The sequence below is a fragment of the Struthio camelus genome, chromosome 14 (assembly GCF_040807025.1).
Source record: "Struthio camelus isolate bStrCam1 chromosome 14, bStrCam1.hap1, whole genome shotgun sequence".
Classification (NCBI taxonomy): domain Eukaryota; kingdom Metazoa; phylum Chordata; class Aves; order Struthioniformes; family Struthionidae; genus Struthio; species Struthio camelus.
In genome coordinates, this window is record NC_090955.1 from 18,044,683 (window position 1) to 18,058,385 (window position 13,703).

The following is a 13,703-nucleotide window of genomic DNA, read 5'->3' on the forward strand; positions in this document are numbered from 1 at the left end:
ACTAATCGGGAATTCTTTCTCCTCAGAAGAAGTAAATAGCTTTCAGTGGTTTGATGCTTAAAACTGACCATGCAGTTATGATCTGCTATGCAACAGGCAGAACGTTAAGGAAGTCAAAGAGGAGAAACAAGTTTTCAATTTATAACCTCCTTTTACTGCTTGTTTGTTATTTGACTGTTAGAGACTGCCTATCATGGTAAAGGATACATCGGGTAATTCCAAACCATTTAGTGTTTATTTACACAAAAGGTTAAACTGTGGAGCTACAAGCCACCCAGGCTGCACAGGTGGCTGGGCAGTGTCTGTGTAAGCAGTGATGCTCTGCCTGAGATGTACTGCTAGCGCTCGCTGTTGTGGCTTATTCCTGCACAGGCACTCTGTAAATACTGAACCGCAGCAGCCCCAGCGTAGCTGTAATAATAAACTGGTAAATTCTGAGCACAGAATTTAGCTAGGGCAGCTGACCGTGGACCCGTGCGGCTGTGTTCGGGAAGAGCGCTCAAACCATTCTGCCTTAAACACTGTGTGGAAGTGGATGCAATCCCCTATCTGTTTAAAACAGTAAATCTGCTTTCCTGTTTTATAAAGCACGGTATGATTCTAGTTAAGTCATTATAATAAAATAACGGACTTACGAGTTTGCATCACGTATATGTTTGCAAAACCGGTGTATCCAGGCCTTGAGCGTGGGAAAGCTCATGGTTGTTATATCTGTTCTCAGCACTGCTTTGGTCCTGACTTTGCTACACACAAATTCTGTGCTGGATCCTTTTGAGCAGACCACTTCTTCTGGCAGAGGTGGGGAGAAATCTTCTCTCCAGGGCATTCTTTATAGCTTATTAAGATGGAGAAACAAGATAAATTTATAGATTTCTTCCTAGCAGTAACATGGACTGAGCAGCTGTCTCACTTCTTGCTTGATTCTGTTTAAATTCAGTTAAATTCAGTCAGAAAAGTTGAACCAGCTCAGTGTGATTGCTCTGAACTTTTCAAGGATGAAGTTTATTTTAGAAACCTTGGTCCTATTTAGTAGGTTTGAGAAGCTTTCATTTATTTTAAGTGGAGTGAAAATGCAGCCCCCAGAGCCAAGACTGTGTCCCAGTGAAGTGGGAAAGAGCCAAGCAGTGCGGCTGCCTTATAAGGAGATGAAGCGTGCTGATAACTGCAGACTAATATTGGTATCGCTCAGATCACATTGAAAATAATTTCTAATTTTCATTTCAAGTCTTGTATCTTGGGGAATCTCGGAATAGAAGGAGTGATATTAATGCAGTGGGACAACAGTGAGCTTGTTTGTCACCTTGCCGTGACACTGCCATCACCTTCCTCGTGCTACAGCAGAGTAAAGCGTTTAATGCTGCATCCCTAAGCCGCCTCCTTTGGCAGCATGATGCTGGCAATGTCTTCCATTGCAGACAGCGTGGTGGCCGGTGACTCGCTGCCTGAATCAGGGAACTCGCTTCACCGCCAGGCTTTCATAAATTTCATTAGGTTATGCAAAGTGACACCTTAAACTCAGTTTAAATGGATTAATTTTCTTTGACATCACCTCTTCAAAGAATCTGGTTCCTTTATCTTAAAATTTTATTGTGCTAAGGTAGTTGTTTGAAGTTTAGATCCTTACCTATAGCACAAAGCTTTTTTGCCTGGTGTGTATTATATGGTAGGGAATAAGTGTCTGTGAAGGGTTTGGAATAAATATTGAATGAGTCACGCTGTTAAAATGACAGCAAGGGCATTTTTGCTGCCACAGAGTAGAAAAGAGCTCAACTGTTAAGCCCCTTCAGAAAGTGCTTGTGCTTTGGCCAACAGCTCTCATGTCTGGTTCAGCCTTGGGGAACTTATAAAAGGTTGATGTGAAGCTTTAGGGTTCCTCTGCGTGGGAAGTGCCCTGAGAGGATGGGAAGCACGCGAGGGCGGCTGCTCTGCCCGAGCCCCTGCCCTGGCCTCTCCTTCTGGGCACTAGTAATGGGTGCAGGCTTTCTCCTGAGAAAGATGCTTGGTTATCCTTTTGAGATTATGATTACAGGGAAAGAATCCATATTTTATATAAAAGATATATGTGTCTTTGCAATCATTTTGTTGCTGTTGTTCAGATTGCCATCTCAGTATTCTGAATTCAGTCATCGATCCGAGTGGTCTGGTGCTTGTAATATGCAGCCTGTGATACCAAATGTGATCATCTGCAATGTCTGGGTGATATTTTAAAAGCTACCCACAAATTAGCAGTGGAAAATTTCTCACAATGCTCAAAAATCTGGAAAGGAGAATCAAGAGGTACTTTTTTAAATTAAAAATCAAAAAAAAAAGTCTGTGTTACTTTCTCTTCCTTTCTCTGCTAACCCACGCTATGCTCTTCCTGTCTCACACAAGGAAATACTCCTTTTCCTCCTTGATAGCAGTGCATCTGATTTATTCTACTGGGTTTAAATTAAGAGGAGACTCAGCAGTAGGGGAAGAATTGATGGATTTGAAAGCAATTGTCAGGCTTTTCAGTGCTGGCTCATTAGATAGCCTTTTCTTTTTCTTTTTTTCTTTTAGGAAAAATGCAGTTAATACAGAGCAACAGAAATACCAGCTTGTTCCTGCAGCACAGAGCAGCGCTGCCCATTGCCTGCGGGGTGAAGGGTGCCTTCCCGCGGCGTGGGTGTCCTCCCTTGAGCCCCCGGCTGCTCCCAGCCGGGAGACTGCTCCTGTTGCTCGGGGAAACACAGCCATGAGCTGCAGCCATGTAAAATGGGAATGCTCCCCCCTCGCACTGCTGAAGAAGCAGGCTTTTCTGTCTTCCAAGAAGAGCTAAAACATATAATTGCTTCAACCCAGATCTTCCCCTTGGAAAATCTCTGTGTCAAGCTGACTTGTTTCCAGCTGTGTGAATTCTCATTACTATATTGAGTTCTTTGCAAATACAGATGAGGACAGACTGTTTCAAAATGGCAGTGGCTTTTTCCCTCTGAATCTCGGTTAAAAATAAGCTGAGTGCCAATTTAGTTCGCTAAGTAGATGCTGTTATAAACATACCTAAGTTAGCTGAGAAGAAGAGAATGTGTGAGGTTAAAAAATGAGCTAATTAGTTTAGTGATTTGTGAGCCTTCATTTCTGTAAGTAAGAACAGCTACACGGTTGTGCCTTTTAAAGAACTAAAGAGCTTCATTTCTAGGATGGTGGATTGAAGTGCGCCCAGCCCAAATAGCTGTCCACAGGAGATAAACTGGACTGTGATGGTGCAGTCATCAGTGAAACTCCTAGTGCTTTAGCATGTGCCATTTTGTTCTTTTATATAGTCTAAAGATGATAATGTGAGAGACTTAGCTTTTTGTTGCCTTTTTCTTGTAGGGGTTTAGGAGTTAATTAGCTGCAGGTAGCTGAGGAGGATTCTGCTAAACTCTGTGGCCGCTTGGCCAGCAAGGACATCATGTCCCACTCAGCCAGGCTCGGGGCGGGGGCTGAGCTCGCTGCTGCGCTAAGGAAAAGTAGCACAAAGAAACTTTCTTTCGTCTTCTCCAGGTGAAGCCTACCTGTGTGCGAGTCTGCAGGAGGGTCTTTCGTTCCCCGGTGGGGTTTTGGTGGGGGTAAACTCTGCTGCGTATCTAGCTGGGATGTTGGCAGGAGTTCCTGCAAACCGTGATCTTGGGAGAGCGAAGGAGGTCGCAGCTGAGGTGGAATTACAAAAAATGACATGGGGGGACTTGGTTGATTTATGTTTTTGGAGTCTGCATATGCTCGTTGCTGGCACAAGGAGCTCTTGAGGAAAATAAGCCTTTCTTAGGTCTTAAATACTTATTCTTTCATTTACAGCCTGGAGTTTACAGTAAACATTCCTAAGTTTCTCTAGGAAAACCTGGCCAGTGGAATGTGACGTTCCTCATATTTCTAATCTAAAAGAATAAATATTCCCATGCTTTACAGCCTACAGGAAAGGCTGAAGGGTGATTTTAAATCCTTCATCAGTTTTAAGTAAAAGTCCATAAAATTAAGCAGAACTGTGGATGAACAGAAAAATTGATGTGTTCATTTTTGAGATGGTATTGTATAATTTTTCTCTACTGAAATGGAAGAGGCTGTGCAGCCCAGTGTGGTTACTCAGGGGAACTCACCTTGTATTTGCTACTGTATAATTCACATATGCTGTCATTTAAACATTGAGCATTCACAGTCGTAAAAGGAAGCAGTAGCTTAGCTCTGACTACTTTGCATACCTGGAAATGAGGCCCTGTGTTTGTTATTCTTGCCTATAATGATCCTCACAAAACCAAAACAAGAAGTAAATAACCGTATGTTGATAACGTCAACATACTGATACAGTGCTGTTGCCTGGAATAGTAACACTGTCATGTAGTGTAGCATGGATGGTTTTGGATTCGAGACAAGTCATTGTCTTTTTGACGCCGGGCTCGAGGCTAGTGCCCTAGTTCATACATACTGCTCATCACTTATAAAAGATTTTATAGTTGTTCATGATACAGTCATAAATGTAGAATTCTGAAAAGCATAGCAGTAAACTTGCAGTGGCTTTATTTTATTTTTGTCACTCCCATACTAATAATGTCTTATTTTGCATTATAGGACAGAAAATTAACAAAAGTAGAGAGACAGAGATTTAAAGAGGAAGCAGAAATGTTGAAAGGTCTACAGCATCCAAATATTGTAAGATTTTATGACTTCTGGGAATCCTGTGTAAAAGGAAAAAGATGTATCGTGCTGGTTACTGAATTGATGACCTCTGGAACACTAAAGACGTAAGTACTGTGCTCCTGGTGAGGAGTCTAAGAATAGCTATGGAAATTTTTAGAAAAATCCTACTTTCACATTCTGAAAAAGGCATCTCAAGATAAAAGAAAAAAAATGGAACTGTTCTCTGGTGTCTGTCATTTGTCCCTGTGTTTGAACTTCATTGATTTGACAGGAAGAATTTTGGCCTCCATCTCTCTTCCCCGATCTTCTGTTGCAGTTATGTAACTGGAAGCAGTTCTCTGGTTTGTTTCATCTTCTGCATGTGAAGGGCTAATTTGTCAGGATGTATTTTTATGATCACTTTTGTGCTAGTGTTTGCATGTTTTGCTACAAAATTCAGATAGGATAGCACTTGAATGGGAGACTCTCTTTTTGAAGCAGAAAGTGCTCTTGGTTATCTACTAAACAATTTTAATTAATAGCTTTGGTACTGACAATCTTGTTAAGGTTGAAATAAAACAGTTGGCATGAATTCTGGAACAGATTTTCAGCCCCAATGGGAGCAATATTCATCACTGCATATATCCAGTGTGCTGTGCTGAAAGTACGTTAGCAGGTTTTACATTTTTTTCCGATGTGTACCCTCCCCATCCTTATTTTAGATAAAGGGGAAAAAACGCAGGTGCATGGTGCAGAGGTCAAAATCTTTTGGTAAAATTAAACTTTGGTATTGTTCTGATCTGCATATATGAAGAGTATTCAGACTGTTTTATCTGCATAAAGTGAGTAACTTTGCTATTAGACTGGCAAATATTTGGTTGTACTTGCACAAAATGCTTTTTATCTTCCTCTCTAAAAATGAATGTTCTAATTCCTTCTTTAGAAAGGTTTATTTCTTGATGTTTCTGAGTGGCTATTATGGCATCCAAGGAGGGGCTCATATCCAAAATGAAGTTGCAGCCTCTAGCATCTTTAATACCACTTTTGTTTTCTTTATATCCATATCTGCGTATTTTTTGTACTGTAGGTATCTGAAGAGATTTAAAGTGATGAAACCAAAAGTCTTGCGTAGTTGGTGCCGGCAGATCCTGAAGGGTCTTCTTTTCCTGCACACGAGAACTCCACCAATAATTCACAGAGACTTAAAATGTGACAATATTTTTATTACTGGACCAACTGGATCTGTGAAAATAGGAGACTTGGGTCTGGCAACCCTCAAGAGAGCTTCATTTGCCAAAAGTGTAATAGGTAATCATTCTGTTCTCCTTGGCTTCCTTCTAGTATGGTGGCTGTCTTTTCAATTTGCCTTTCTTTCATGCTTCACATTAATGTTATTTTCACTTGCAGGTTGGTTGCAGAGATTAAAAAGGTTTTGTGACAGTTGCCTTTATACTTTTGTAAAAAATCTCAATCTATAACGCCTATCCAGAAATGTTACTATGACCTACTCTTCGCCTTCCTTTTGTATCAGAATAGAAAAGTGCTTTCTTACTAAAATACTACTTCGTACTCAGATTCTCCTCCTCTCTCCTTCAAAAGAGCCGGCAACAGTTCTCAGCAACTTGTATCATCCTGTGAGCGCAGGCTCAGCGGCTGCTGGGAAAGGAGAGGAAAAGAGAGAATGGGGGACAACAGTGAGGCTCGGCTCTCTCACTGTGCAGGTGATGCCAGGAGAGGGTCTGGAAAGCCCCAGAGAAGAGGCAATTTTCTGTTTGCAGTGATGCTGGGGTAGGGACAGGGACTTTTGCTAAGGGAAAGGGCAGCCTGTTTTGCCGGTAGTGCCCTGCAGAGCCTGGCTCTCTGGCTGTCCCCATTCCCTGGGCCATCAGCAGGATAGCTTGCTTCTGCAGCAGCTCAGGCCTCCATCTCGTCCTGGCAGAGTCTTACCCAAACATTGTCTGCAACTTATTAAAAATAAGTAGCTAAAAAACCAAAAAAGTCACCTCCACCAGAATGTGGAATAACAGATCTTAGGTGGTACCCACATGAGAAGTGTTCCCTCAGCCAGAATAGTATTTAAACGTGTTTGAACTTGATTTTAATTGAATTGGAGGACATTTTTTGAATGATTACTGAAGGATGACATTGCCTTGCAAATGTTAACTTTTAATGCTTGCTCTGTGAGAAAAGCAAGTGTGATATCCTTCGCCTGAATTCTCAACGTTTTGTATTTTTTTCTCCCCATACTTCCTTAGCAAATCTCCCTTGGAAGGTACGTGTTGCTTCGAAGAAGTTAAGAATTCCTGAAACAGGATGCCGAAAGTGAGGGAAACTGTTATGGACATAATCATACTTCAACTTACTTCGTAAAAGGAAATTAGATAACAAGAACAATTTTCAGGGCTATAATAGCTTAACTTAGCAAACTCACAGTGATAACCAGTATTGCCTAATTATAAAACATAATGTCTTTCAAAAAGCAGTTGTTTAAGTAATTATTTTAGCATCTCAAATTCTCATGAATTGTATAAAAAATTAGTAAACAAATACAAAAGTAGTAGCCTTTATACATGAGGAGCCTGATATCCTTGAAGTCAAATTATGATTGAAATTTTGGGCTGTGTCTGCTTAACCTTGCTGATTTCAATGAAGTCATATTGTTTTATATCGTTAAGTGTCTTGGTTTTACCTGCTGATAATTGTTTTGTTCTGTGGAGGGTCTGCGCTTTTTCCTTTTTGCAGTGTAACAGTTGTCCACAGACTGGGAATAATATCTGTAACAACAATATGATTTTCTGTAAAATTAGTTGTTAGCACAGTGCTGTCAAACCATGCTCATATCATGTCTAAAAGAAATTCAGTAATGAAAAGTGCTGGAGGTTGCTGGCAAGTTATCTGTATTCATTTTGACAATCTAACTGAACTTTTTTTTTTATGTACTGTTTTTTGAGTACTGCTCCAAGGAAAGAATTAGGGGGTTGGAGACACAGGGCGATACCAGTGTTTCTGCTAATGACGCTGGGCCAGCACCTGCCTTTATGGCCGTGAGGAAAAACTGCATTTTGCTGCCCACAAGTGAGAAGCTAAGGTCTCTGCTGCTTGAGAAGTGAGACAGCAGAAATGGGAAGGGAGCGCCGTGGGCTTTCTGCCCCTGTTAAGCTCAGGACAGGGCGGGGTGGGAAGTGGGATCCTGCAGGGCCAGCCGCTGGACCTGGCTTCTCCTCCAGCAGCTCCGTGAGCCAGCCAGGCTTTTGAGGGCTGTGTGTTGCCAGCCCTGGAGCTCTCTGCTACCTCCTGTCTGTATTACCACCTTATCTCCACCTGCAGCAGACCTTCTCCATAGCTGTAGTAGCCTTAAAGGAATATTAGTAGCTGTAATTCTGTATCAGTTTTAACTGAGTGAAGTCAGTGTGGCTGCGACCCAATTTTTCCCTTGTTGTGTTTGTACAAGCACGGATGCTTATTTGACCTTGCAAAGTGTCTGTTCTGGGAACCAAACCAGTGCAAGGCTAGTTCAGCAAAGAGGAGCTGAATAGCTACTAAGCAGCTTTACATCTATGTGGTCTGTTTTGTTAAGAATACTTATAAGGATGTGTTCCTTCCCACCCCCAGGGATGGGTGGCCAATGTCATTTTCATGGCATTTTGGAACAGTGTCAAGAGTATCATTTGCTTCTTAGACAATCACTATCACTTTTTCAGATTTGTAACAAACTTGCTTTAAAAGCTCCATAATTCATGAGATTGACTTCTGTGTCTGAGCCTGGTTCTCTTGGAAACAATGCAGCAGGTCTGGGTCTGACAGCTGTTAACCCTTTCCTGTTAGCAGCCATAGGCTTTGTAGCAGCTGGAAGAAAAAGCCTAAGATCAGTTATTAAACTCAGAGAAGTTACTAAGAGAAGTTAAGCTTTCATAACATGGATTCAGCTGGCTTATAAAGGCTGAAGGGGAATGCCTTCAAGGTGGAAGGAACATAAACAAGAGGAGAGAGAGACCCAAAGTTTGGCAAATGTTACAGGAATGTTTTAACAGAGGTTTATTATGTGAGTTAGGCCAATGCTACATTAGAAAATGTGTAAAAGCAGAGTTTTGCTGACAAACCCTACTTTTAAGAGGCATAGCTTATGCTGTCATAGTAAAGCTTACATCAAATATATGTAAGGACAAAAACTATTTTTGTTGGTATATATTGTTTTAACTGGAGTCAAGGTCTTGCTGATACTAGAAATGGCATAACAAAAAAATCGCACGCTGTTAACATATGTGCCAAACGGACAGAAAGTTCTGGAGAGGGGCATTTGGATGCAGAATTTGGATTTCTCTGGCAAAGGCTGAGCAATTCTTGTGGCTAAACTTCCCAGTCTGTGTGCCGTGTAGACGAGTTTTTTTGCAGCTATTGATGCCATAAAACTTCTGCGTGTTCCTGCTGCCCTGTATAAAAGGGAACGTTTGCAGGTGTTGTAAGTAGCCCCTTGTTATAAAGCTGCTGCTTGCCATAATGAAGCAGTAAATGCAATGCTTCAATTCATGTTTATCCAGTTGTATCAGATTTCTGGCACTCTACTCCCTGTTGAGTAGGACCTTATTCTGTAAGTCTGCTCATTGATTTGTCCCACTAAACCAGCGACAGAATCTTGTTTAGTGCTGGCGTTCTTCTGTGCGTGACTTTGTAGATGAATTTGTGATACCACTTGCTGTCAAAACACTGTCTATCTGCTGGGTAGTTGCTGCTTATCTCTCTGGAGGAAAAAAATGCAAATTAACTTCAACAAAATGAAGATGAAAGCCTCTTGTTTCTTCTGTCCTTTTCAGCATCACAGACCTATACACATCCCTCTCTCTGTCCCCAGTAAGGAATGATTTTGAGATTTCCAGCATATTTTCAAGCACCATGCCGCATCTCATTTCAGAATTCTCCTGTTCACTTTTGAAACTCAAATATATGTTTTTTCCTCTCTTCTATTATTATCAGCAAGAGATGGGTGTGCAAATGTATATGCTGACCTTGGGTTTCTTCTGTGGAGGATGCTTAAGCCTTATTCTAATTACTTTCCTGTTTTGAATTAATCTTGCATGCACCCTTATGCTGCTGTAATAGGCACATTTTTATACGTGAAAAAATACAATTCAAGTCATTTAAAAGTTATGAAGAATTTATGTTCTTTTTGTGTGTGCATGTGTAGGTACTCCAGAGTTTATGGCCCCAGAAATGTATGAGGAACACTATGATGAATCCGTGGATGTGTATGCTTTTGGGATGTGCATGTTGGAAATGGCTACCTCAGAATACCCTTATTCAGAATGCCAGAATGCTGCTCAAATTTACCGGAAAGTAACCTGTGTAAGTAAACTTTTGTAATTTTTAGTTGCATCTTTAATTTGGGATTTTGTAACCTGAAGGTCTAAAAAAATATTTCACTGTCACATCGGGACTGTCATGTGTGGCAGAAACCTAATGTAGTGTAGAAATGGAGTCTTAGCTCCGGGTTGTGGAAAACTGTTGCAGGTTTATTTGGGAAGTTTACAGTTCCACAGTTGGATTTTGTTTGACTCTACTGCAGCTGCATAGAATATTTTTAGTAATCTTTTGCCGATTTTTATCTCCATCAGCAAAAAGGATGTGAAAGTGGGAAAGAATGAGCAGGAAAAGTCTCCATTCTAGTCTTGCCTTCTGAATGGGAACTATTCAGAATTAACCAAGTTTCCCACAAAGCTAAAAAGACTAACTTTTAGGTTGTAGCCTAAATACTCCTTTATATGATGTTTGATTTGGATTTCCAGCACAGTTTGTGTGTGTAGCAAATTATCTGAAGATAGAAGGGAGAAAAGATACCACTGTTTAATTCTGGAGTGAGCCAGAAGAGTTTTATATCTGCCTTTAGGAACTCTGTTAATCCCCAGACAGAAACCACGGAAATACAACTGCTGCATTTTTAGGAGTGAGGTTAGACTGGAGGAAAAAGCAATCTAAATAAAATACGCACCTTCCCCCCTCCCCACCTCTCTGCCCAAAGCACCAAAAATACCCTCCCCCAGATGATGAAAGAATTTATCTACATGAGCTGCTGTGGGAACTCCTGAAAAAAACAACTCCTGAGTCGGTGAGATGCTATCAGATTGTAAATCAGTGGAAGAATCACTGACGGCAGAGAAACAGAACTTGCCAAGTACTTTGGCAGCTGTGGTCATGTTTTGGTTTATGCTCCACATAGAGCAGGAATACCTTTTTTTTTTTTTTTTTCAGGATAGATTATCTTAAATAGATTTCTTTGTCAAAAATTTCACTGGGCAATTCTTTCCATCTCCTGATCTTGCTACGAAGGGAGGTAGTGAGCTGTGTGGCTTGACCCTCCTGCCTCACCATCACCAAAAGATAATCTGAATGCTTGGGAAACGAGGAAGGTAGTCATCGGAAGAAAGCTATGCTAGAATTTGCAAAAATTAACTACAGATAAGGTTGCTTTTGTTTCATTGACCTGTAAGGTAGAAAGAGTAGTTAGGTCTACATAGTGGATGTATTGAGCAAATCCATCTCTCAGTCTCCAAAAGCAAGATCCCAAAATTACAGTTAGCATTGCCCTTTTCTCACTGCTTCTGATCAGATGAAAATCCTCCCAGATGAAACTTAAATGGTCATTTTTGAAATGTGCTTGAGACCACTTGCCACCTCAAACAGGTTTAGTGAATGATGTTAGTACAAATACAGTCCTGTAAATATTATAGTCAGCCAACACACTCTTCAAGGTCTAAAGTATATTTTCTGATTTATTGCACGTGATCTCTCACCCAGGATGCAGAGATGCCTTCCTCAGACACCCAAACACTTGCATGTGCCAGGTGGAGGTTTTACGTGCATTTTTGATTTTTATAGGTGTATTTTATTTTGTCTAATTTCTGTCTTTTCCCATCACTGAAGGCCAGGATGCCAAGAATTTGGTGCTCCAGTTGTAGATTGCTGTGATAGCCAGGTGTGATGATGCAAGCCTGATGGGGAGGGAGGATGCAAGTGATTCAGAAGTCTTTGTTTAAAAGCTGAAGTCCATATCACAAGAAGCAGGAGGATTTCCTGCTGGCCTTATGTGATATGCAATGACTTGCTGAACACAAGAGAACACATCCGGACAGGGATGCAGCTTTATCTCTGTGTATCTTTATTTCTGTGCATCTTTTCTGTGTAAATTGTTGCAAGCTGACATTTGTAGCTTGACAAAGCTGAATCTTTTCCCAGATTTCCCAGTAGACTGTGATCCTGGTTTTAGGTGGCTTAACTCTTCTTACAGTGCTGCTTTCAACCCACAACTGTTCAGAAATAAAAAAAGGTGTATGAAGCTGCTCAGCAGTGCAGCGAACTTCACTGCTGCCTGATGCTCGAGTAGCTGTGGCAGCTCTGAATGTCACCAAAGGGAAGGCAGCATGTACCGAAACAGGTCGTCTAACTTATTGACTGCAAGCCATTCTGCTCTGCACCATGGGCTTGCTGAAAACTTATACTCCATTCTTTGCCTGCATCCTTTAAGGGTAACTTCTTGTATCATGTTGTCATTCCTTGTTGTTGTCACACTGTTATTCCCTTCGCTTCTCCCCTGCAGGGAAAAATTTCCTTCTGTCTGCACAGTCACTAATTGACTTCTTTTAGGTACATAGTACTTAGTATCTGCTCTAAAAACTGTCTTTGTAGGTAGCTTAGAAGAGACCTCTCTACACTTTAGAGCTTCAAATGGTGACACTAGAAGACTATTCTAGTGCTAGCCGCTGGGGTCTTGTGTCCTGAACGTGATACTGAGTACCCTTTTGGTCTGGTAATCTAGGAGCTTAGTTATAAGCAGAGCTGATGTGTTTTAGCTGCTGCATTGGGTAGAAATATGTGTGAACAGTAAGTCTAATTTGTTTGGGGAGCTGCCATCATGGTTAGCTACAGTTAAGGTGCCCTGTGAGTCTGTGTGAATATATTTGGAGTCCTAAATGCTATGTTATGTGTTCCATTGGTCCACGTACTTGCAACAATTTAGAACGTGTGCAACCCTTAGCCATATGGAGCGTTGGTAATTCGTAAGACTCCTAAGCCTCATTCATCAAAACAGTATCCAAGATGGCAAAAAGTAACAACTAATCAGAGGATCTCTAATTAGATTTTACATTTCAATTAGTAGTCATTTTTTAAACACTGAAAAACTGGGCCAACTCGTATCCTGTGGCAGTAACGTTTACAAAGCCAAGGGTTATATGGTAATTTATTACAACTTTTAAAAAGTGGTCTTGTACTAACAACTTTAGAGAACCTGAAAATAACGATTCTTGTGAAGGTGGACAAAACTATTAAAAGATTGCTTATTGCTACCAAGGGAGGGTATCTTTGGCACAGAACTTCGGTACCTGTCTGGTAGGTACAGATGCAGAGGGCATATGAACTGCTTGCTCCAGCAAACTCATGGCAGTAGCAGGGGGAAGCAAAGGCACCAGGATTCCTTAGATGGAAAAACTGGCATTACTGTCATTACAAGGAAGGGGTTAACTAACTCACGGTGGAGAGGGGAGAAGCCCTGTGGCTGGCCATGAACTGCTGAACTGTCAGAGGCGGAGGAGGAGCAGGGGGTGGTCCTCTCTGATTAGGGTGCCAGAGGAGCCAGGGCAGCCCTGGAGAAGGTCCTTGTTCCCGGGGTGAATCTCTCTCTCTCAGGCTGGACCACTTCTGTCGAGAAGCCGTGTCCACAGAAGAGCTGGCGACAGCCAAGGACGCCGCTGGGATCCGCGTGAGTGCACCAGCAGGAGCACTGCTGTTTCTGAGGGAAGCTGCTACTGCAGTTTAAGTGGAGGAATTTAGGGAGCAGGGACCCTGCTCCCTAGTCCTCATCCTGAGCTATCACAGAGGTGCTTGGGTCTGACCAGTTACCTGAGGTGGTGACAAATTAAAGAGGAAAAAGCTGTAGCTTAAAATCACTTTTCATGAAGAGTTAGGGTTGCAGTTGTCATGCAGCAGCTCTTGGGTTTGTTTTCACTGTGCTGAAATATAGTATGGAAATAAAGCATAGACTTAAGCTAAGAGGCTGAATTATACTAAGTTTTATTCCCAGGGACAGGTGAGGTTTGGGA

General features: G+C 41.6%; 1 protein-coding gene across 12 annotated transcripts in view; it reads left to right on the forward strand.

Annotated features, from left to right (window-relative positions):
• The window catches only part of WNK2 (WNK lysine deficient protein kinase 2), a 124,475-nt gene that overhangs the window by 41,126 nt on the left and 69,646 nt on the right, over window positions 1-13,703 (forward strand). For all 12 annotated transcript variants that reach the window (XR_011144021.1, XM_068960264.1, XM_068960265.1 and 9 more), the window contains exons 3-5: window positions 4,567-4,739; window positions 5,702-5,922; window positions 9,797-9,954. Coding sequence is in view for 11 of the 12 variants with exons in the window: in XM_068960264.1 (XP_068816365.1) it covers window positions 4,567-4,739; window positions 5,702-5,922; window positions 9,797-9,954 (552 nt within the window). In the remaining variant the exon portion in view is untranslated. The remainder of the gene's footprint in view (window positions 1-4,566; window positions 4,740-5,701; window positions 5,923-9,796; window positions 9,955-13,703) is intronic.